The 22896-nt window shown below is 51.2% G+C and overlaps 1 protein-coding gene across 1 annotated transcript; it reads right to left on the bottom strand.

The window, feature by feature from the left end:
- Window positions 1-588: 588 nt before the first annotated feature.
- TMEM63C (transmembrane protein 63C) lies at window positions 589-10887 on the bottom strand (the record flags this gene model as incomplete). The annotated part of the gene is made up of 22 exons (XM_079537075.1): window positions 589-801; window positions 911-982; window positions 1333-1448; window positions 1747-1914; window positions 2040-2145; window positions 2236-2398; window positions 2494-2559; window positions 2986-3072; window positions 4202-4308; window positions 4706-4859; window positions 5318-5440; window positions 5661-5794; window positions 5899-6019; window positions 6092-6172; window positions 6294-6367; window positions 6888-6996; window positions 7284-7335; window positions 7568-7710; window positions 8142-8179; window positions 9206-9293; window positions 9663-9742; window positions 10690-10887. 22 exons carry the CDS (start codon window positions 10885-10887, stop codon window positions 589-591), a joined length of 2493 nt encoding a protein of 830 aa, XP_079393201.1.
- Window positions 10888-22896: the final 12009 nt, after the last annotated feature.

The raw sequence follows: 22896 nt of genomic DNA, 5'->3' as shown, positions 1-22896 counted from the left end.
CCACAGGCAGCCCCGAGGGGAGTGAGGGGAGCGTGGGCTGCAAGAGTGGAAGGATGGGAGCCACCAGTGAAAGGCAGCTGTTGTCATGGCCACAAAATACACTTGTCCCTGAAGACCCGAGGGCACAAGCACACTGCAGCAGCAGAGGGAGGGCACAAAGAGGGCAGGCCCTGCCAGGACAGTGCTCTCAGCACTACATGGGCTGGGGAGGACAGCACCCAGGGCCATGGGAGGCAGCAGGATGGCTGCAGCAATGGATGGGCAAGCTAAGTTTTGTCATGGCAGAGAGGATGTGTGACCAGAGGCAGGGCCTCCCTCCTCCCCTTGCAGTACAGTCTTTCAGGGAGACCTTAACCCAAAGCCCTGCAACCTCTCCTCCCCATCCTAGACTGGATGTGGCAGATGGGGCTGCGGGGGTGCAGGGTGGCCAAGCCTGTCTGCAGTGGCAAGGCCACACTGCCTTGCATGGGCTGAGGTCCCTCCCTCACTTAAGTCCTGATGCCCCCCTGCTCCAAAATCAGCTATGTGTGGGTCCATCAGCGAGGTGGGCACCCACTAGTGTTGGCTCTCACCCTGGGAGCAAGATGCTCACTGGTAGCGGGGCTGGCTCTCCATGACGGGGCCGGTCCTGTACTCGCCTTCCACCGTCTCCAGCTCTGTCTCAAAGTTTTGCAGACCACAGTCCTCCCCCTCCTCTACCAGCTCCAGGTGGTTGCCCATGGTGCCATAAGACTGGTGTGCCGGGGAAGCTGCCGGTGTCAGGCTCAGCTCGGGCTCCTGCAGTACTGTGGCCACAAAGAGCTGCCCCAGGGGCAGTGAGGTCAGGGATCAGAGGCTGGATGTAAGGGGATGTTGTCCCAGGCTGGGAGTGAGCTGGGGGCCCACAGCAGGGTTAGGGAGATGTACTCACATTGGAGTTGGGAGTGGAGGAGACGCTGCTCCGCTCGGCATCAGTGAAGGTACCCTCGGACTGATCAGACATCTGCAGAGGGGAGACAGGAGGAAGCCGCACAGGGGCAAGGGGAAAAGCTTTGGGACACTCCAGCCAGAGCAACATCCCTCACCGAGGCTGGGTCCAAATCCCAGCCAAAATAGGATTCACCCAAGTGGGCTAGAAATGCTGGCCATGACCCTCCCAACCACAGCACCATCCAGCGCTGATGTCCGGAAATGGGGAGCTCCTGCATGGGTACCAAAGAGCTGACTGCCAGAGCCTGGACCGATCCCTGCCCTTGTTCTGATCCAGGTGTAGCCAAACTCTCTGACTCTGTACTGCAAATGCACCCAAGCAAAGCACAGAGTGGGAGATGGGAAGCAGCTGCCCCTGCTCACCTGGTAGCTGGATGGTTTCCGTGGCTGTAGCTTCTTCAAGCAGAGGCCAAAGAAGGAGAAGACAATGCAGGAGAGGAGGACCACAAAGGTAAAGAGGGTGACAGGGCGGGTGGGACCTAGGGCAGAGACATGAGGTCAACACGCGAACCTCCAAGGACCTGTTGTACACCTAACTGAGCCTCAGGCTGGCGTATGCTGGGGGTGCTCTGAGCTCTCACCCCCCTCTTCCAAACACTAACTGATACTCCTGCATCTCTCAGGTCTTCATCATGTCTTCCCGTCCCTCTTCCCAATCCCTACATTGTGTCTAACTCAGAGGTGACACCATCATCCCTCAAGGGTGCAGCTCATCCCCCAGAACTTCAGACTGGTGACCCTGAGAAGTGGCAAGGGGCAGTCCCAAGCTGTCCCTACCAAGGCGCAGGACGGAGAAGAAGAGCAGCCAGAACATGCAGAGGATGGGGGCCACCACAACTTGGCTGATGGCGGCCACATGGAGCCGCTGGTTCAGCTTGGTGGGGATATACACATAGTAGATGTTGTATCGGTCCACCATGTGCTTGAGCAGCATGTAGAGCAAACCTGTTGGAAAGACAGGGAATCTTTGGTGGCTGTTCCTTCCTTTCACGGGAAGTCTCCACACTGCTACTGATAGCTGGGACAAGCTGTTCTCAGCATGGATGGGGACACAGTGGCGCCATACTCACCAAAGGGGACAATGATGGGGCAGGTGATGCTGTAGGTCATGACGACAGAGAAGATGCAGCAGGTCCATGCGTACTCCAACCCAAATTGGAACTGGTAAGCTTGGCTCTGAGACACAACCAACAACACTGTTACTGCATTTGCCTCTCCAGGTGCACAGGATCACCTGTGTATTCAGAATAAGCCGGGGCCATGTACCCGCTTGATGTGGAGCCGCTCAGGCTCTGACTTGGCGAGGCAGAGCCGGGTGGTATAGACAAAGAGGCCAGGGATGCGCAGCAGCTCCATGGCTGTCCCAATCAGGCTGGAGGTGACAACGTAGTTGACGAAGAAAGCGCCATTGTCTGGGAGGAAAACACACCTGCCCCATGGACAGGGAGGGTGAGAGGGCGGCAGAGTTGGCACTGGGCTCTGCTCTGCAGGCTCTCAAGTTTTGGGGAGAAGGCTTTTACTCACTGGAACTTGATGTCAGCCTGGTCCAGAAAGTGGGTGTCAAAAAGCCAACGGAAGAAGAGATCCAAGCTAGGAGAAACAAAGGGGCAGCTCAGGAAGGGGACACAGAGCAGTGTGGGGGACATAGAGCCTGCACCTGCCTTGCCTTGCCTTGCCCTGGGCTCAGATCACACTTACTGGAGCCAAGACTATGCAGATACCTGACCTGGTCCTTCTTGGATCTGCTGAAGGACTCAACACAAGACAGGCACCAATAGCAACTTAGGCTAGCTGTGACAGCCTGGGACAGATCTTCACCTACTTTATGGGGTGTATTTTCTGTCTGTGCCCATCTGGGTGCAGCTTGGGCATCACTAAAGCACGAACCTTTTCCTTCCCAGGGATAGCCATGTGTCATCTGTGATGGAAGCAGCTCCTGTCCCTCAGCCCTCTCAGGCTCACTTGTGGGGAGAAGACAACCCCAGTGTGATGCCCAGGCTGCAGGTTGGTCTGTACCTGGTCAGTCCCAGTGAGGGCAAGATGATGACCATGAACACCAGGAAGAAGAAACACTTGTGCATGGTAAGCTGGTTCTCACTTGACCTGGGGAAAGGGAAGAAAAAGAGAACTTTGCACTCCTTGTGAGTGATCACAGAATCATAATCATCAAGGTTGGATCACCAGTCCAGGATCCAGGACAGGATCACTCAGTCCAACCATCCACCTATCACAAATAGTTCTCACTAAACCATGTCCCTTATCACAATGTCCAAACATTCCTTGAACACCTCCAGGGTCAGTGACTCCACCACCTCTCTGGGCAGCCCATTCCAGTGCCTGACCACTCTTTCAGAGAAGTAGTATTTCCTAACATCCAGCCTGAATCTCCCCTGGTGCAGCTTGAAGCCATTCCCTCTAGTCCTATCAATGGTTACACGAGAGAAGAGGCCGACCCCCAGCTCACTACAACCTCCCTTCAGGTAGATACAGAGAATAATAAGGTCTCCTCTGAGCCTCCTCTTTTCCAGACTAAACAATCCCAGCTCCTTCAGCCACTCCTCATAAGCTCTGTGCTCCAGACCCCTCACCAGCTTTTTGTTCTTCTCTGAACCCATTCCAGGGCCTCAATGTCTTTCTTGCAGTGAGGGCCTCGAAACTGGACACAGTACTCGAGATACATCCTCACCAGAGTTGTGTACAGGGAGATAATGACTTCCCTGTTCCTGCTGGCAACACTGTTTCTGATGCAAGCCAGGATGCCATTGGCCTTCTTGGCCACCTGGGCACACTGCTGGCTCATGTTCAGCCCAGCATCAATCAATATCCCCAGGTCCATTTCCTCTACACAGTCTTCCAGCCACTCTGCCCCAAGTCTGTAGCATTGCCTAGGGTTGTTGTGGCCAAATTGCAGGACCTGGCATCTGGCCTTGTTGAACCTCATCCCACTGGCTTCAGCCCAGCTATCTAGCCTGTCCCGATCCCTCTGCAGGGATCTACCTCACTACCCCCAGATCGACAGGGATGGCAGATCAACACTTCCAGTCAACATGGTGTCATCTGCAAACTTATTGAGGGTGTACTCAATGCCCTCATCCAGGTCATCAGTAAAGATATTGAAGAGGACAGGGCCCAGCACTGACCCTTGGGGAACACCACTCATGATGATGCTACTGGGGCTCCTCTCTTCCAGCATGGCCCTGAGCGGTCCTAGAGGAGCAGGGGGTCTCCTTACCTTGTCCAATGTGACTCAAAGAAGGCTGAGTAGTAGACGAGGAATGGCAGGAAGACGGAGAAGGCCCAGAGTAGCAGCGTGGGGAAGAACTGGGTAACAATTGGGTTCTGCAGGAAGAGAGATGGTGGACACCCTCTTAGGACTCTGCCAGCTCCAGGGAGCAACAGGCTGTGCCTGCCTACACTACCACTGCTCCATCATGTTGCAGGCAGCTCCCTGGGCAGGTGTACATGGAGCAGCTCTTCCATGAGCAGGGACGTGTTCCAGGAGGCAAGAGCTCGAGGACAGCCAAAGGCATCACGAAAATATGCTAAGTTCCCGTGCTCTTCCAACAGCTCCCATGTCAATAAGCAGGAAAGCAATGTGCTGCCAGCAGCTTCTGACATCTCCTGGAGCTCTTCCCACCCCTTTTCTCCTGCATGGCCACCAACTTGCCCTTCCCCATGAACATAGGCACCAAAGCTCAGGCATGCTCAGGGCTCAGGACTGTGTTCCAGGGACTACCTTGAGGCTTTCCACAGGTCGTGTGACATTGAACATGTCCATGGTGTTGACGATGATGGCCGGTGTGGTGAGGAAGAAGAGGAGGATGAAGAGGCAGATATTAAGGAGAATGAATCGCACCCACCAGGATGTGCCACGGACTGACAAGTTCTCCCTAAGAGAGGAAAATATAACTTGGATGCAGTGCAGAGGAAACACCACTGTGTGTCTTGGGTCTTCTGTCTCAGTCCTCCAATGCTTTGTGCCCTGCTCCCCACACCAACCACCCCACAGCCCTTCCTCTAAGCCTACCGTCACTCTCTTTCCTATGCTGCTGCATCGCAGATACAGAGATCCCAGGATCTGAGTATGACCACAGTGAGGCCTGTGCTACAAGGATGCCTTGGAGTAAGGCTAGAGAAGTCACAGCCTGGCAATCGCTCCAAATATTGTCTGATCCTGCAACCTATGGAGCGATTGTTCCAGTTACCATAGGTAACTTCAGCTATGACCACAGGAATCTTCTTCACAGCCCCCGTCACCCTGGGAAGGTGCTCTACAGCTATGGATATGGTTTCCCCTTCCCAACTGTTGGCCCTTCCTCTCTCCATTCCTCCTACCCTGGCAGCTCACCAGATAATATCACTGGGTGCTGGAGCGTAGCGCACACCCCACTGGTGTGACTTGACCACGGTGGTCACAGAAGACTGCTGGGGATGCTTCTGGCAGTGGATGTGGCTGTAATCCTTCAAAATCCTGCAGGAGGAAGCCCAGGGTCAGGTCCAAACCACAGGCTCAGAATCCCCCCTGCTTCTCATGAGTCTCTCCCTGCTGCTCCAGGCAGGCAGAAACAGACTGGCTGCCTGGATTTGGCTGGAGGAGCTGTCAAAGTGCCCCTGCTGTCCCCAGAAATGGTGGCCCCATCCCGTACCACCATCAGGTCATGCTCGCACCAGCAGGCCCAAGAGACACTCACACAGCTGTCATACGCTCATCCTGGAAGGTGACAAAGGCCATGTCAAGCCGCTTCAGTGTGATGCGGTTGCGTTCAGCATTGAACTCATCTGTGAGCTTCTCCTCCAGTTCCCCATAGTACTGCTCAGCATCCACCTGTGGGAGCAGCGAGGGCTGGGGCATGGGCAAGCTACTGTGCTGCCTGCAGTTCTGCCCACACTGGGACCACGTTGCCTGCAGCCCAACTCTCTGCTTCCTACCTGCTCATAGCCACAGAAGCGACAGCAGAAGATCCGGGCACAAGGGTGAATTTTGATCATGATCTTTCCCTCTTTTTGTGCCTTGGTGGTGAAGTAAAGCCGGCCCTTCATTGCCTTACGCCTGCCAGGAAACAGATAGAACAGTTCTTCTGCCTCCATTAGACAGACAGGTACAGGGTCCCCATGAACTCACCTCTCTGCATCCAGCTTCATCAGCTTGCGCACATCAAAGCAGAACTGTACGTTGGTGACAGTGCAGCTGGGATAGGCCTCACTGTGGGCACATGGACATGGTGACACCAGGGGACAGTGACAGGAATTGAGACAAACTTCTCCCTCCTTCCCAGGGAAGCCCAGGTAGGATGGGGACACCCTGCTGAGATGAGGCTACTCACTGGAAGTGCTTAATGATAAGTGAAGGGTCTGTGATTTCCATGGGAATGTGAGTAACCATCAATGTCCGGGCGACCTAGGAAAGGAGAAGAGGCAGAGGATGGGGCTGGGGTCCATGGACCATTCATTTGCTATCTTGTTCAGCCCAGATTGCAGTTTGTGGTCATATCTTCTACAGTACAGAAAGGGAAGGGATGTGCACTAAGGGAAAGGGCTCAGACACTATTGTGCACTTAGGTGGAGGCACTAGGAGTTGCAGAACCCACAGCCTTTGTCCCTTGCTGGCCTCCCGCATGCTGCAGGAACAGGAGAGCCTGTGGGCAACTGCCAGCCCCAGGGCTTCAGCTTCAGGGCTTGGCTGGACAGCCAGCTTCTGACAGCTAGACACAGCTGAGATCCAGTCTCTGCGACAAGGCAGCAGAACATTTGCCTCCACATTCTCTTCAGAAGCAGGAGAAAAATGACCTTGTCTTTTCATGTCTATCCAGGTCTGAGCTGCTTCTAAAGCTTCCTTTACGTACACCACAGCAAATCCAGAGCTGTCCATCTGAGCTGAAAAAGGCAGGGATGGTGGCTGTGGGGAGGACACAGCTCACCTTCTCATTCTCTCTGTATTCCAGGTGGATGGAGTGGTGAGCCATGCAGAGGATGGTGAGGATGAAATAGATGAGGGCAAAGATGCTGTGCAGCCACAGGAGACGATCTCTGGAGAAGGAGAGAACTGCATCAGCTCACGCTGCAGCAAATGGGCCAGTGTGGTATTTAGCACTCTGCCATAGCCACCCAGCCACCCAGCAGAACCCTCTGAGCCTGCTGCCAGTGCTGGAGACCTAAGCCAAGAACGCATGTGGTGCATACAGACACACAGCCTCCCACATGTGCTGTGCTGCTCACTAAGGCCAGGCCCCAGAACAATGCACTACTGCAAGCACATCTGAGTGCTTGCAGCACTGCAGCTGCACATGCAGCTGCCCAATGCCAGAGTTACGTACTGTGTTGGGATGTTGGCAATGGTGGTCCGGCCAAAGTGAGTGGGGTTGTGTCCTGCAGGAGAAGAGGACAAGCAGAAGTTTATGAGAATCTGGTGCAGAGAGCATCTTCATGCTTGCAGGGCAAACGATGCCTGTGGGCCCTCTTTGCTCCTCCTGTCCTCCCACCTCCCAGGTCCCCAGTAAGTCCCCACCACCCTGAAGAACCATAACTGACAGAAGGATCCTTTCACCTTCCAACCTCAAAGTGCAGTGCTTGTGCCACCCTGAGGCTGGGATGCACCTACCTAGGAGGTCCCCCGAGAAGTTGACAGGCAGGATGACAGCCACGGAGAGCACACAAACCAGCATCAGCAGGACCAGGAGGTGCCGCTGGAAGGAGAGGTAGGTGGTGGCGTCGATCCCACACTTGCTCTGAATTTCCTCATCCCTGGGAGAGAGCAGTGGGAGTGAGTGCTGGGGATGTCACCACCACCACTGTCACCACCACTGTGGTCCGCTGTCTCCATACCCACTCTGGGGACACTAGGGCTCACAATGGAGCTGCTCTAGCCCCACAGAGTCCTTGAAAACTCATGGCATTCTGCCTGCAGCATGTGGGATTTGGGCACAGAGGCAATGGGCCCTCAGGCTGCCATCCCATTGTAAAACTGGATCTTACTGGGAGACGCTAAAGCCCTGTCCATTGGGGCAGGAACCTGGGGTCAGCAAAGCAGTGGAGGACAGAGAGAGAGGAGCCTCTGCTCTCTCCCCTGGGGGACACTTCAGCAGAGCTCTCCTCCATTGCTCTAGCTCTTGGACCACCACCCACAGGGACCAGCTCCCTGCAGCATGGCCACAACACTGACAGTACATACTTACTTCATCTGGTAGATAGAAAGGAGCCAGGAACAGAATCCCTGGAAGGAGAGAGAGACAAGATGAGGTAAGGACCACCACCCCCAGAGCCCTAATATGGAGCTGACCCTGGGGACCCTAAGGGCTCTATCTCCTCCTCTTTGTTCCCTTTCTTTGGGGGCTTATAATGACGTTGAATGCAAGGAGCTGCAGGCAGAGCCTTGTGGGATGCCCTCCTTTCTCCTCCTGTGAGAGCTGTCCCTGCTACTCCTCTCCTCTCCCCACCTTTACCCAAGATAAAACTACTCCTCACTGAACACAGACACAAGTGACTTTACGTAGATCTCCTGCCACACTCTGCTTTCAAGCATTTCATTTACTACTGCCAATATTTGTTGGCCTCACAAGCTCTCTGGCACATTTCCTGTTTCTAAGTGGCTGAAAAATAATTTAAGTACTTGTTTTCAAGCTTTCTACAAATGTTCCTACAAACTCCTCTTACCCCTTGCCTGGAATGCATTTTACACCTAACCTGCCAGAGTTCAGATTTTCCTCATTTGGAAACTGCTTAACTTTAAAAAGGTTAAATTATAAATCTTAACATCTGTAAATCTTCCTTAATCTGCTTTTTAGCCATGCTGGCTTTCCTTTTGTTTTTTTCTCCCTTATTTTTGATGAGTAACAAACATCTGCACACAATATCCAGTATGATGCCTTTAAATAGTTATTCTGCCACCTGCAATTATTTTGCTCCTCTACTTTCCCTGCCTAGTTATTTTTTTTTAATAAGTTCATTTTTTTTAATAGCTATAACACAAATTGACTTTTGAACTTTTGTTATCAAAAGACAGAAAGAGACAGCAAAATGGGTTGGACTGTGCTTGTTTCTAGTGTAGCCTGTTTAGTGCCTAATGCCACCGAGAGGAGAAAAAGGCACATTTGCAGCAGTGGTAGAGTGGTAGTGAGGGTAGCTCTGGGTGCCCTCATGGCATCTCTGGCAGTGAGTGTCCTGAGCATCTCAAAATGGCTTTGCTGAGAATGCCAAGAGCAGCTGCAGACTGCCTTTGTCATAGCTGCTGTGTACTCACCATGTCCTTATTGTCGACATCTAGGGGGCTGCTCTCTGATGGGGACTTCTCCTTCTCACTCTGCTCCCCGTAGAAAAGTGATGTCAAACTTTGGATGGATGAAAAAGAAAGCAGTGAGTGAGGCACAGGAAAGGCTGCAGAAAAGAGAGGGAGAGCAGCCACAGGGAAACCACACTGAGATTTATCTCAGCAGCCCAGCTGTTGCACTGTTCAGGCAGTGTATCCTGCCCAAATGGCACCAAGAGCCATGTCACCACATGCCCCATATCACCACTTTTCCTGCAGCACAGGAACATGCCTGTGTTCCCCCCGGCCAGGAGTGCTGGCCTCATTGCCAGGTCATCACCTCTGGCCTGGACAAAACAGCAGCACTCTCAGGACTCCTATATGGGCTGCACTACAGCCCCATTAGAGAGGCTGGAGCCAATCACCGGCAGTAGCCTTGTGGCTTGCTCACCTATCATTGTCCATCAGCAGTGCCAGGCGCCCATAGTCCCAAGCTGCTTTCCGAAGGCAGGAGAAGATCAGGAGAAGGAGCTGGAGGAGGAAGGAAGGGACAGCGAAGGGTTTTGCCACACGATCTCCCCATCTCCCTCCTTCCTGTTTTCCTGCTGATGAGCTCACATAATACTCTCCTCAAGCCAAACTGCTCTTGTTCCACAACCTCACCATTGCTGCTGCAGGTAACATCACAGACACTGACACAGCACAAGTGGTCTCTGAAGCATGAAGCCTTGAGTGTATGTGCACCATGAGAGACCCCTGAAGCTGGATTATTTCCCAGTGCGGCATCAATCCCTGAGGTGCTGGTGACTGGTGCTTCTGCAGCTGCTCAAGCATTATCTGCCATCCACCACAAAGTGTGGAAGGCTCTTGGCCATCAGAACTGCATGACCAAAGCAGCAGGGAACACCAGCACACAACTGCATACACGTGTGGCTGCCACCACATCTGTAACACACACCTGTGCTCACAGCCACCATATCCACAGCCTGCCCTGTAACCCCAGGTGAAGCTCACTGTGGGCCTTGGCTGAGCATCATTACTCGGATGGGCAGAAGAAGTCCTCATGTGCACAGGGGTTCAGTTCCATTCCCACTACATCTGCAAAGCACCAACCTGCAGCACCACGGGAGGACATTTACCACATGTATCTTTGGCTACCCAAATACCAACACAGCAAGGACTGTCCCACAGAATCAGAGGAAAGGGCTGGAAGGACCTCACAGCTACTTGGCCCACACAGATCATAGTAACAGGGCATTACAGGGACCCAAACATCTTCTGCTTGATCTCCTTTCTCAAGGAGATTGCCTCCAGCATGGGTGAGATGTGGCAACAAGGTCTCTTTCAGGACACAGCTATTCCTCATCTCCCAGGGGTACATCCTTTTAGGGGCTGGGACACAGCAAACTGAGTTTCCAGTCCTGACCCCCATGTTCTCCCAGGAGTCTGTGGACATGGTACCCTCCTGGTCTGCTCACCAGCCAGAGGATGAAGTTGATGGCGAGCACAGTGGGCACGCCACCAAACGGCAGCCCTTGCAGGACGGTGCTGCGTGAGCGGGCACTGAAGCATTGCTCCTCAGTGCTGTTCACCAGGGTGTCCAGGAAGCTGAGTATGTCCAATGAGGTGGGGCCAGCTCCGTCCAGCGCTGGTTCCACCGAGTACACGTTCTCCATTGGTGCTGTCACAGGGCCTCACCCTGCAACACAGGGCCAGGGTGAGGATAAAGCAACAGCTGCTTGAAAAAGGGTCATGGCTCCCTCCGGTCCTTCACAGAGGTTGGGAACTTGCTAAGGGCAGGGAGGGAATGAAGCTAGGTGCTGAACTTGCATTTTCACAGAATCATAGAATCATTAAGGTTGGAAAAGATCTCTAAGATCATCTAGTCCAACCCTTATTACCATGACCACTAAACCATGTAACTCAATGCTGTACCTCCACAGTTTTTGATCACATCTAGGGAGAGCCATTTCCCCAGTCCTACTAGCTACAAGGGAAGGGCTGTGGCACACGGCAGAAGGGAGTTGACGAAGTCTTACAGTTACCTCATACTCTTTTCCTTACCTGCATTAAAGCCCACGCTATTTGGTTGTCTCTATCATACCTGAGACAGGTCTCTCACCACCTCTCCACTCAGTCTCGGAAGCCGAGTTCAGCCATGGCCACCCTGTTGCAGTCAGCAGGTAAGAACGAGGACTCAAAGCATTTGCTCGAGTTTCTGAGAAAAAGAAATGATGATGTTAGCAAGGGGGCTGCTAGGGCTTCCCTTCATTAATTCCTGACAGCCAAAGCTACTGTGGGATGCAGTCCAGGCCTCCCTTCTCCATCATGGTGTGCGTGATTTGAGTGTCATGGGACTACCCTTCCATTTTCCCACCAGACCAGGATTACTCCTTCCAAGACTTCCTCCACTTCCTCTGGGAGCTGATGGTGCAGGCTACAGTCACTGCCAGTAGGAAATGCTTAAAGGCCATTAACAGTCAAGGTTGTCTCTTACTTCCAAACCTTTTCTACTAGTGTGCTTTGGAGGAGAGAATCCTCTCTAAACCCGCAGTGCTTGGGAACCCTGTGAACAAACATCCTACAGAAGCCAGTGTAAAATAGCATGATCATTATTAACAGGGATACTGCAGACTTGTGTGCCAGGATGGTGCCAAATGGCTGCTGAAGCACAGGAGGAGAGGATCAAAAACCCCTCTGTTTAGGGACAGACGGGTTACCAACATGAGGGGGAACAGCCAGACAAAACACTGTATTTGGAGGCCTTGAGCAACCAAAAGTAATTTTGAAGTTGATCATACCCTGAGCAGGGGCTTTTGTCAGATGATGTCCAAGCGGTCCCTTCCAACCTTGGCTATTTTGCATCTCTACTCTTGGGCACTTGTGCTCCTGACAAGGTGACCTTCCAGCCTGCCTGGAATTTCTATGGAGTTAAATGAGTTCCTTGTCTTGCAGACCCACTGAGCAGAGATACTGTGACCACAACCTGTGAGGCTATGTGAAACCTCACTGCACCCACTCACACGGACTCTGCAAGCTTTGTATTTTTGCCTAAATTGCAGACAGAGACTTTTTGCAGCCCCTGCAGCCACTCAGCCCCAGCTCATCACTGATGCAGGATGCTCCTCAACCACATGGACAGGACAGATGAAGAAAAGCAGGAGCCACAAACTGATTAAGCAGTGACAGAGGATGCAAACAAAGGCAGCCAGCACCTCAAGAGACCTGGGTATATAAAGTGTTTATGGCATTTTTTCCTATCAAAACCAAACAGGACAAAGTCTGCTTCAACACCAAAGGAAATCTGATTGAGAGGTCCTTGGGGATCACAGGGAGAGCATACACAAAATACCTCAGCTTAGAAAGGGGATCTTCCTGAGCTCTACAAGGATTTGCTTTTGCTGAGAAACATTTACTGCAGATGTGTCAGTGTGACAGATGGGAGACTACAGCAGCATGCACATCTATGTGCACTGCTGTAGCCTCAGTCTCTTCCTCTTAGATCACTCAGCTTAAGTTCTTCTTGAAGGTGTGCAGCCATATATGCACTGACATGGCCAGTTCATGGCATCTGGAGACAACCCAGCCTCAGCTGGGTGTGTGAGGGGACAAACAAGCAGCAGCCATTTGTTCCAGCCAGGCTGCCTCTTGCCCACTGTGAGGCCATCAGGGCCTGTGGCCGGGGTCAGCACTTTCCTACAGAGATGTTCTCAATCTGTTCTTTCCATGTGCACATCTTCCTCCCTCCCCTCCCCATGTAAACAGCAGAGCCATCACCATCTGGCATTTCCAGCTGCTAAATAATTCATTGCCTTTTTGTTAACACAGAGAGTGTGTCTCTGGCCGAGGGAGCTGTTGGACCTTCAGTAAATAATCAAGGAGACTTAGCAACCTCTGAGTTGCTTCTGCCACCAACAATCCAGCAGCCAGCAGTAGGATCCTGCAGTTTGTTTCTAGGCTCTGTGCTCATGTCCATAGGGGGAACACACTGCTGCAAGATGACAGGGTGAGAGGACTGGTGAGAGGATTGGTGTGAGTTGGCTTCTCCTATCAAGCCATTCTTGCTACCATCTTTCACTAATAGCGGGCTGTATTTGCTGTCACTCCAATCCTTCCTGCCTGCAGGCTTCCCAAATGCAAGCCTTCACCTACCCAGTGCTGCCAGTCCCTGTTTCTCCACCCAGCAGTACTTCATCAATGTCAGTCTTCCTGCACAGAGACAATTAAGGAGCAAGAGAGGCCTAAAACCACCAGATCTGTCCCCCCTCTCTTGAGCACCTCCTGCTCCAAAGAAGCCATCCCATCATGCTCAGTCCTGTAACATGGTGCTTGTAGCAAATCACAACTCCTCTGAAGATGATCTCAAGCTCACTTTCCTGCCTTTTCACCAGTTCCTTCAGATTCCCAAACCAGTGCCATTTTGGACCATTTTTTCCATCTGATCCCAACTCTTATGGTTCTCTTAGGAGAACTTCTGCAAATCTCATAGCAGCAGCACTAACAGAAACTGCTGGAAACAACCAGATAGGTAACTCGCATAGGAACAGCGCATGCACAAAAATGGCAAGAGAAGATTTCTGCTCCTGTGCACAGCCTGAGCCCAGACCTGTAGGACATGGGCAACCTCCCTCCAGAGCAGAGATCCCCATAGCGACAGGTTGCATGGGTACTGTAAGTCAGATAGACAGCTGCTGCCAAAAGACCTAAGCCACATTTTCACATCAGTTTATGAGATAATGCAGTACTTCGCAATACTCCGTTAACAGCACAGAGAAGTCCAACCAAGTGCACATAATCAGCAGAGCAATTCCTGTTTGCTGCCACGCTGCTGCAGGGAAGCTTCCTGCCATTGCGCTTTTCCTGACCTTTATGGGGCAGCAGAGGAAGTGATGTTGTGAATAACAAAGCCAGGTGGGTGTATTCACATCCAGGGGTGCCGTAAGAGCTCCCTGTTAGCGTGTATGGCCAGCGTCAGTCACAGCCAGGCATCCCTCTGGGCAGGCACTGTCCCTAGCAGTGACAGTGGCAGCCACGTGAGGAAATGCAGAAGAGGCAGGGCTGCAGCTGGGAAAATGAAGCAGTAACAGACAGGCAGGAATCACAATACGTGCCCTAGCCCATTAAGGTCTTACAAGAGATATGCTAATACAGGGTTAGGAAAGGTGCAGGGTGACAGAAAAGCACTTGCTCCTCCTCTTGCAATGGCTGTTAACAGGCAGTGCATTTATCAGACTGACTGTTCAAAATTATTTGTTGGATGATTTCTATGAACCATTTGCAGCGTGTGAGGTTTGCCTTAAATAATCAGTGCCCTGATTGCTTTGTTTATACACCAGCATCTGCTTCTCCTCTCTGGTTGGGCGGGCACTAATCCAGAAAATCAGATTTCCAATTAAAAATCAAACATTTATTTTTCGTAGACACAATTTTATAAAATTTGTCTTTCCCTTTAAACATTCTGACAGCAAACTCATTTGTTAGAGCAGTAAGGGAAAGCCAGAGTAGCAAAACACCAAAACAAAGCTTTGGGAGATCTCAGATAACTAAGCTGGGTTCCTCCAAATGCCAGTGCTTGCTCAGCCTCCACACGCTGTTTGGGCAGAACAGACTCACTAGTTTTTGTGGCAGGTCAGCAGCTGTGGCATGGGACTTGGTCCTGCAGGGAAGCCAAGCTATAAAACCAGATATTTGCTTGCCTAATGTCTCCTGGAAAGACATCATCCTGCTACACAAGTGCTTCTCTTCCTTCCCAAGGAGCCAGGCAGCAAGAGGGAAAAACGAGGACCAATGTAACAGGAAAATCAGGTCCATGCCTGTCTGTGTCCCTGGCCATGCACCTCCAGCACCTGGCCTTGGCTAGCAGTGAGTGGGGCAGGGTAGGAAACATAAGACATTGCCACAGACTCAGCACAGCACAAGGCTGGAGCTGGGAATTCTGATCCAGGCCCTGCACTGAGCTCAGCACAGCCTGGCCAAGGCACCAAAGGGCATGGTGACCTCTCCATCCCTGCAGCTTGGTGTACAGCAGAACAGCAGAACAGGCATGCTGCATACCACATCCAGCCCTGAGTGGGCAGGATACTGAGGACACCCCATCCCCAAGGCGCTGCCTCCAGGACATAGCTCTCAGAACAGATACTGGGTCAAAGAACATGTACCAGCTCCGTCCTATTAGCCTGCCAGAAAACAGACATCCTGACAACAGGGAGAAACACATCAGAAACAGCAACCTGCCCTGCTGATCAGACTCTGGAGTCAGTAAAGTCTGGAAACAAACGACCACCTGGCAGCAGCTGATGACCTCTATCAGGCATAACCACCTGCTCAGAGACTCATTTTGTCATCACCAAGCAAGACATGACTGCACAGAGAGGTGACAAGGACCCAGCAGCTGACGTCCCTTGTCCCTGTACATCCCCACAGTGGTGGTGCCCTCCTCAACCAGCTGTTCCACCAACAGGAATCATCTCATCTCCAACACCCACCAACACCAGCAAGGCTGACAAGTGCTGCTCTTATTTGGTATCAGAGGCTCAGGAAAGCACCTGGAGGCAGACGGCTGCTTCCCCTGTGAGGGTGACCATGCCCACATAGAGCAGAGTGCCATGCCAGCACAGAGAAAAGCGCTGCCTCCTCTGGGATAAACCCTACATCTTGGAAACACAGGCATGGCTGCTCGCAATTTCTGTACAAGCCCACTGCAGGTCACATCTGCAGTTCACACCAGCAGAAGGTGCCAGAAACACTGTGGGCTCCAGAAATGAGGAAAAGGGAAGGTAAGAGAGCAACTCTTCCATCCCCAGACCCCTCTCACTACTCAGGAGCAATGGTAGGCAGCGAGGAGAGTGGGAGTTTGGTGTGCAGCCACCTGCTCCTCTCTATCTGCAGCCCTGCACAGCTCTGCCCAGCCCAGCCCTGGGCAGTGCCAGGCTGGGCAGGGAGCTTCCCCAGGGCAAGGACCAGGCCAGGGTTGTGCTTGTGGTGCTCATTACCCCAGACCAGGAGCAGGAGAGCCAGCCAAGCCCCCACCATGGGCTGGGGCTCCCCTCCGGTTCTCAGGCCCTGCCACCACCAAGTGCAGCTCCTTCTCCTCAGCCTCCCACCTTACTCCTGACCCCTGAGTCTTTCCTTCAGGTTCTGCTGGACATCTCCCTTTGCTTTGCCCTTGAGGTTCCAGCATCCGCAGTACCCCTGCATCTGGCTCAGCTCCTGGAGCAAAGGAATCCTCCTGCCCTGCCCAGCTCACCTCTTGGTGAGCACGAAAGATTCTTCCTGCAAGCGGTGGTTATAACACTATATATACACACACACGTAATTTTAAAGCGTTTGCAGTGCTGGAACACTTTCCATTGCCTGAGCTCAGTGCCAGGAACACAGAGTGAGGTTCAGGCTGCAGCAGGAGCCCACAGACACACATCGCTTACCAAATGTGGCCCCAGCACAGCTCTCCTCCCACCTCTGCCAGGCTTCCAGCAGCACTGGGTAACACCAGATGACCAGGATGAATCACACCGCCCAGTGTGTGGGAGCTGGCAGCACTGCAGGGGATTCACCCAGGGGGTTACATAACAGGGCTGTGGCCGGGCCTTGGGTCAGCATATAGCAAAGGGAAGGGGAAGCCTCTGGTTGTGGGCACAGCAGCCTAGGAAGGGAAGACAGGGATAGAAGGTGCTCCCCAAAGCTTCTCAACCCTGTGGGGACCCACCACACAGCCATCCTCCTCCCCAGCATGCAAGCAAATCTGGTCCTTGAATGGGAAGAGGGTGGATGCTGAGCCAGGCTCCCAGCCTCATCCCCCAGCCTTGTGCAGCCCACGCAGCCCGCTGAGGGAGAAGCGGGAAGCGGCTGCTGTGGAGAGAGGCTGCTCTCCAGGCAAGCTGCAGGCTCTGCAAGGTACACACTGTTCCAGCCTCCTCCCGCTGTCATGGGTGCAATGGTGAGATGGCTTGTTCCTGCCACCTGTCCCCTCTCCACAGCCACGTATCCCCTGCAGGGTAGGACACGGCCTGGCAGGGCAGGCAGCCCCTCACCTCCTCAACCCACTTCCTCCTTCCCCCCAGAGGGGACATGAGGAGCTGAGCAGCCTCAGAGTATCAAAAATAAACCCCAGGCAGTGGGAGGGGAATGAGATGCCTGCTCTGGCCATGTCCACCATCCAGCAGCGCCACACAGCCAGCACAAAGGTTGGATGTGACAAAGGAAAACATGAGAAAGGGCTCATTTCCCTTACGGGAAAGAAGGAAGTGTCACATCTGGGCGCATACAGAGGTTGGGGAAAGGACAAGGCATGGGGAGGAAGAGAAAGTGTGGGCCGAGAGGGGCAGCACAAAGCCAGGATCAGTGATGCTTTGAGCACAACTCACCCTCGGAAAAAGGCTACCTGGGATTGGAGAGATGAAGTTGATGGACATGTGGAAATGTCCCCTGCCACTGGGATGTCCTCTGGCCAAACCCCATCACATGCAGGGCAAAATCATCTCTCTGCAGAAACCAGTAGCAACACTCCTTTCAACAGGGCCTTAAAATTACCTCATTGTTTTGGATGGAAAGAAACCTTGGAAATTCAGCTGCAGAAGCTGTCTGACTAAACTGGAAGTTAAAGAAATTCCTCTCACACATGTAACTGCTGGGATGAACTAACCCTGAAACCTAACTATTACCCTGAAACACTAGGACAGTTGTAGGCAATAGTAGTACACACATACAAGAGATAGCAGGGTAATTATGGCATGGCAACATTCAGCAATATTCTTTATAAGTCCCATTACTTGTTTTTGTACAGCTTGGTGCAACTCTATGTGCAGAAACACATCATGCCCTGACCTCCCTGCCACAACTGAGCTAACCTGGAAGTCCTTAAAATGTAACATTCTCAGGAGGTGGCACAACCACCCTAGCTTCTCTTAGTTTATTCACTTTTGTTCTGTTTCTGAACAAGGAAGAATTTGATGAAATGTCATGAAAGAAAACAGAAGAAATTAAATACTTGGATGAAAGAATTAAAAACTTGATGAAAAGCTCCCAACACAAAAATCCAATGAAAGTGCCTGATCAGAATAGTAGCAGAGCAATATGAAAGGAAAAAAGCAATAAAGAGGACTTGGAACCAGAACAAATAAAAGAATTACGACTTTCTGAAGCACATCTCTGACAAAAAAGTAATCAAATGTTGCCCGAACTGAAAACCAATTTAAAACTTGAAATTGTAATAAGCTACATGCTAAAACTTTAGATCACTCTAATCTGGGAAAAAATAGGTAGAAACGCACACGGTGTGTTCTTGTTATCAGAGATATGCTCACTGGCTGAGCAGCTGGAAATAAAACCTGATGAACTACATAAGCAGCAAACTTTTTCTTATTAAAAAAAAAAAAAAAAAAAAAAAAGCAGAGGGGAAAAAAAATAATCAATTATTTGAGTACAGAAATAAGCTTATTAAAAGTTCACAGAATTCCAGTGAGCTCAAGCAGGAGTGCCTGCTTCCCTTTCCAATCCCAACAAAAATGAGTGTGAAAGGAAAATCTCTGCTAGTTCTGAATTCTCATAAAGCAGCCAGGTCATATCCTGGTTATATTCTATTCCTCCTAAATTCTAATAAAATTCTGTTCCTACTGTGGAATCATTATTGTTAAATTCACTGTATTTGCAAATAATGCTTTTATAATGTATTTTTTTTTAAAGGACACAGATTTTAAGCAGTTTCATTCAGCTAACTAGGAATCATTTTTCAAATGCTCGCTCTTGACATTTGGAATCAAAATTCATTTTCCACTGAAATACAGTTGGAACGAATTTATAATAAATAATGAAGTGAAATCTAATGGGGAAATGTGTCACTCACCATCCTCTAATATAAGAACTACAGGCATTAAGAATTGAAACAAATGCATGTCACGCTGTAACCTCACTCACTTAAGAACGGTGCAGCACCCTGCTCAGCCAGAAGTACCACAACTTATACTCATCACCAAGAATCAGCTTGCTCCTTAGGCAAACAGCAGCAATCCATAAACACAGGAAGATTACAGCTAGGCAATTACATCAGCACTTTCTGATCATTCATTTAAATCGTGACTTTGGCCCCTCCATCCTATTCAGCAGCAGGCTGAGAGCCAAGCAAGCAAGGCACAGATAAATTTACTCTCAAATCTAAGAAGCACAGCTCATTCTTCTGCCTTTTTTCTGCCACTTCCACGTAGTTCTGCGAGTTGTGTCCTCACCTTGAGGAAAGCAGCCCAGAAACAAAAGGAACTGAGTATACTCCCAGCCCAGAACCTGTGAGCCCTGGAAATCTCTTACTGATGTAGAGACTGCTGATGCAGGCTCGGGGGAACTAGACAACCACCCCTATTTCTGCTTGTTTCTCTGACACTACTTTGGGGATCACACCATGGCGACCAAATTTCTCAGAAGATGCAACTAACAATCACAGACATGCTGAGGCTAGAAGGTATCTCTGGAGACCATCTTGCTCAACCTCCCTGCTCAAGGCAGGTTACTTACTGGAAGTTGATCAGGGCCACGTCCAAGAAAGTTGTGAATATCTCCAATGACAGAGATTCGGCTCCACACCAGAGCTACATCGAGCCCACACTGGCCTGCTGCAGACAGGTCCTCCAGCCCAACGGTCCCAAGCCCAGGATCACTAGAAGCTGGGATCCCAGCTGCACCGGTGCTCTGTGATCTTTGGCCAGCTACTTCCAAGTCCAGTGTTTCACCACCTTAGTTTGCCAGCCTTCATTCAACCTCTCAGCACTTCCAGTCTCCTACTACCATCTTCTAGCACAAAATCAAGCAGTCCGTGCTAGAGCCCTTTTTTACTCTCTCTTAGGAGGAACTTAGAATTACCTCGAGATGTTTTTCCCACCTCTCATACCCTGCTCTTTAGCACTTGGGGGTGTAGAGAAGCCTGGCTCACATCAACTCTTAGGAACAAGACTCTTAGGAACTTTTTTAGGAACTCTTAGGAACAAAACTTAGGAAGTATTACTTTTCAGAAAGGGTGGTCAGGCACTGGAATGGACTGCCAAGGGAGGTGGTGGAGTCACCGAGCCTGGGGGTGTTCAAGGAAAGACTGGATGTTGTGTTGAGGGACATGGTTTAGTGGGAGCTATTGGGAATAGGTGAACGGTTGGACTGGATGATCTCTTAGGTCTTTTCCAACCTTGGTGATTCTATGATTCTAACTCAGCCTTCCCCATGGCTCACCCAACCTATCTGCAGATAGCAAGATGCAAGACAAGAATGCTGAGGGTAAGGGAATCAGGTCACCTAAAGCTTTCAGATGTTCCTACTGAGCAGAAGCACTATGTCTCCTTTTTGGTTCTCCAATTTAAATATACCGTCACTGAGATCAAACTACAACAGCTCTAGAAGCCCCTCCTTAGCCAAAGCAGGACTCATGGGGACAGTGCTGGGAGCTGCACAAATGATCCTGGTGCTGAAATGCTTCCGTACAGTGGCATTTAAACTCCCTGGAGACTGAACAACATTACAGTAATTTCAATTAGGAATGTGATTTCCCAGCCAAAGAGGCTTGCTCCGCAGCCCTCAGCATGGATGCAGCACTTAAGTCTGTACAGCCATCCACTGAGAGGGCCATACGGGGCAGGCAGGGTGGGACCATGCTGACGCTTCTGTAACCACCACAGAGAGCCACAAACTAGACCCAACAAGGAGGGAAGGGCTGGAGAGGGGAAGGTAAAGCAGGGCAGGGGGATGAGAGAGGAGAACCCATGAACGAGGCCTCTCTATCCCACCTCCTGCCACCTGTGCGGAGGAATCCTGTGGGATCTGCCTGGCCCTGTCTTACCCATTAAGCACCAACAACCATGCCCTGGCATGGGAAGGGCTGTGCACAGCTATCTGGCCCCAGCTGATCACATTGTTGTCATAATGGTGTGAGTAAACTCACACCATTGTTGTCACCTAATAACAGGGGTGATAGCAATCAAATTTACCAGGCTGAGCTGCATTTGAAGCAGTAACTTAAAGCAGCTTTTAAAAGACATTTAGGCACTTTATAGTGCAGGTAGATACCAGAGTGGTCGTGAAAAGCACCGAGGCATCACACTGCTGGAGGTCTCACAGCTGGGTAGGGACTGAGCACAATAAGGCCACAGCTGAGGCAAACTGGGGCTGGAGCTTCTGCACAGAAACCAACCAAAAAAGAACAAATACGCTCCATTGCTTTCCCTGAAATGATCTCACAGCAAACAGCTTTTGATCTGAGCTCAGTACATAAGCAATGCAACGTTTTCTTCAAACTTTTGGCTAACTACGCTAAATATATTTGCAGCAATTAAACTATGTAAGTAAGAATAGCTGTTTCATCAGGCACAGGAGTGATGACTGCAGAAGGCTTTGGTGTTTGCAGGACTCATGGAGGAGTCAGCACTTGCACAGCAAGCATATTGATATCTTCATGTGAGTTTAGGTGATTGATTAGTTTAATAACAACTGAATTCACTAGTGGGTGTCAGAAACATTTCTCCTTCTCCCTGCTGCTTTAGTGAAGTGATCAAGGCCTGTGAAGATGGGTATTTCCTGCGAGGAATATTTAAAGCAGACATTCCTCCTTCTACAACTCCTCAAATTCTGGCTCTGGAGCTGTGCTGAACCTCAGTTCCCGTGCCTGGGGCCACAAGACTGGATAGCAGAGAAGCAGTGGCCAGCAGCAGGCATCATGCTCCCAGCAGGCCACAGTGGCTAAAGTGTGGGCCTGCCAATTCATGGAGTGGTTTGGAGAGCAGGGGCAGAGGGATTGGTGTGATATCATGGGGAAAAAAGAAAAAAAAGAGAAAGCACTGAAAGAGACTGAGACAGTTATGGGAAAAGCAGAGCCAACATGCTGCCATGGCAAGCAGGCAGAGGTTTAAGCTTACAGGGAAGCCAGAAAAGCCCATATGTGCTATGGAGTTGGAGGCTGCAGGGGTCAGACAGCCTCCATGCTTTTATTTATTACTCATTTGTTTGCAGAGGGCTGTTTGCCAGGCTACCAAAGACAAATCCTTCCTAACAGAGCTGCCCCTGCTTCCCTCTCCATCTGCTCAGCACCGGCACCGCTTTGCAGGCAGCAGGGCCAGCAGGGCAGACTCAGCTCTGCCCCTGCAGCACCTGGTCCTGCTCCCTCCTACTTCTCCCACACATTCCCCAAACTCCCCTCTGAACAAAAACCACAGCATCCCCCTCCATCCCAAGCAGTACTTTCTGCCTCCTCCCCTGCTCAGACAGGCCTGCCCTGCACTAGCACTGTAAGGCCCAGTGCAACATGGGGCAGGGTTCCATGGAGAGAGGTGATCGCCCCCACCCACTTGCCCACCCAGCCTTCTCCTCCCCTCCTGTCTCCACATCCTCTCCCCACTGAATTCTCACAAAGAGGAGAAAGCAGAAGCACAGATCGGTTCTGGAGATGGCAGGAAAGCAGTTAAAGCAAAAAAAAAATTCATACAAAAAAACAAACAAAACAAACAAAACAAAACAACAAAAAAAAAACAAACGAAACCAACAACCAAACCAACACCAAAAACCTCAGCCAAACAAAGGTGCCTCTTTCTGCTGGATAACACTCTCTGTGGCAGGGAGATCTCTGCATTGCACACCTCTATGCAGCACCGCTGCCACGCGGGAGGACATGAAGTGCGGAAGGGAGAAGGCACGGCCCCGGTCTGCAGACAGAGCCGGGT

This window comes from Tetrao urogallus, assembly GCF_951394365.1.
Source record: "Tetrao urogallus genome assembly, chromosome: 6".
In the NCBI taxonomy this organism is placed as follows: Eukaryota; Metazoa; Chordata; class Aves; order Galliformes; family Phasianidae; genus Tetrao; species Tetrao urogallus.
Note: the sequence above shows the minus strand (reverse complement) of the source record. Positions and strands in the feature narration are given on the sequence as shown.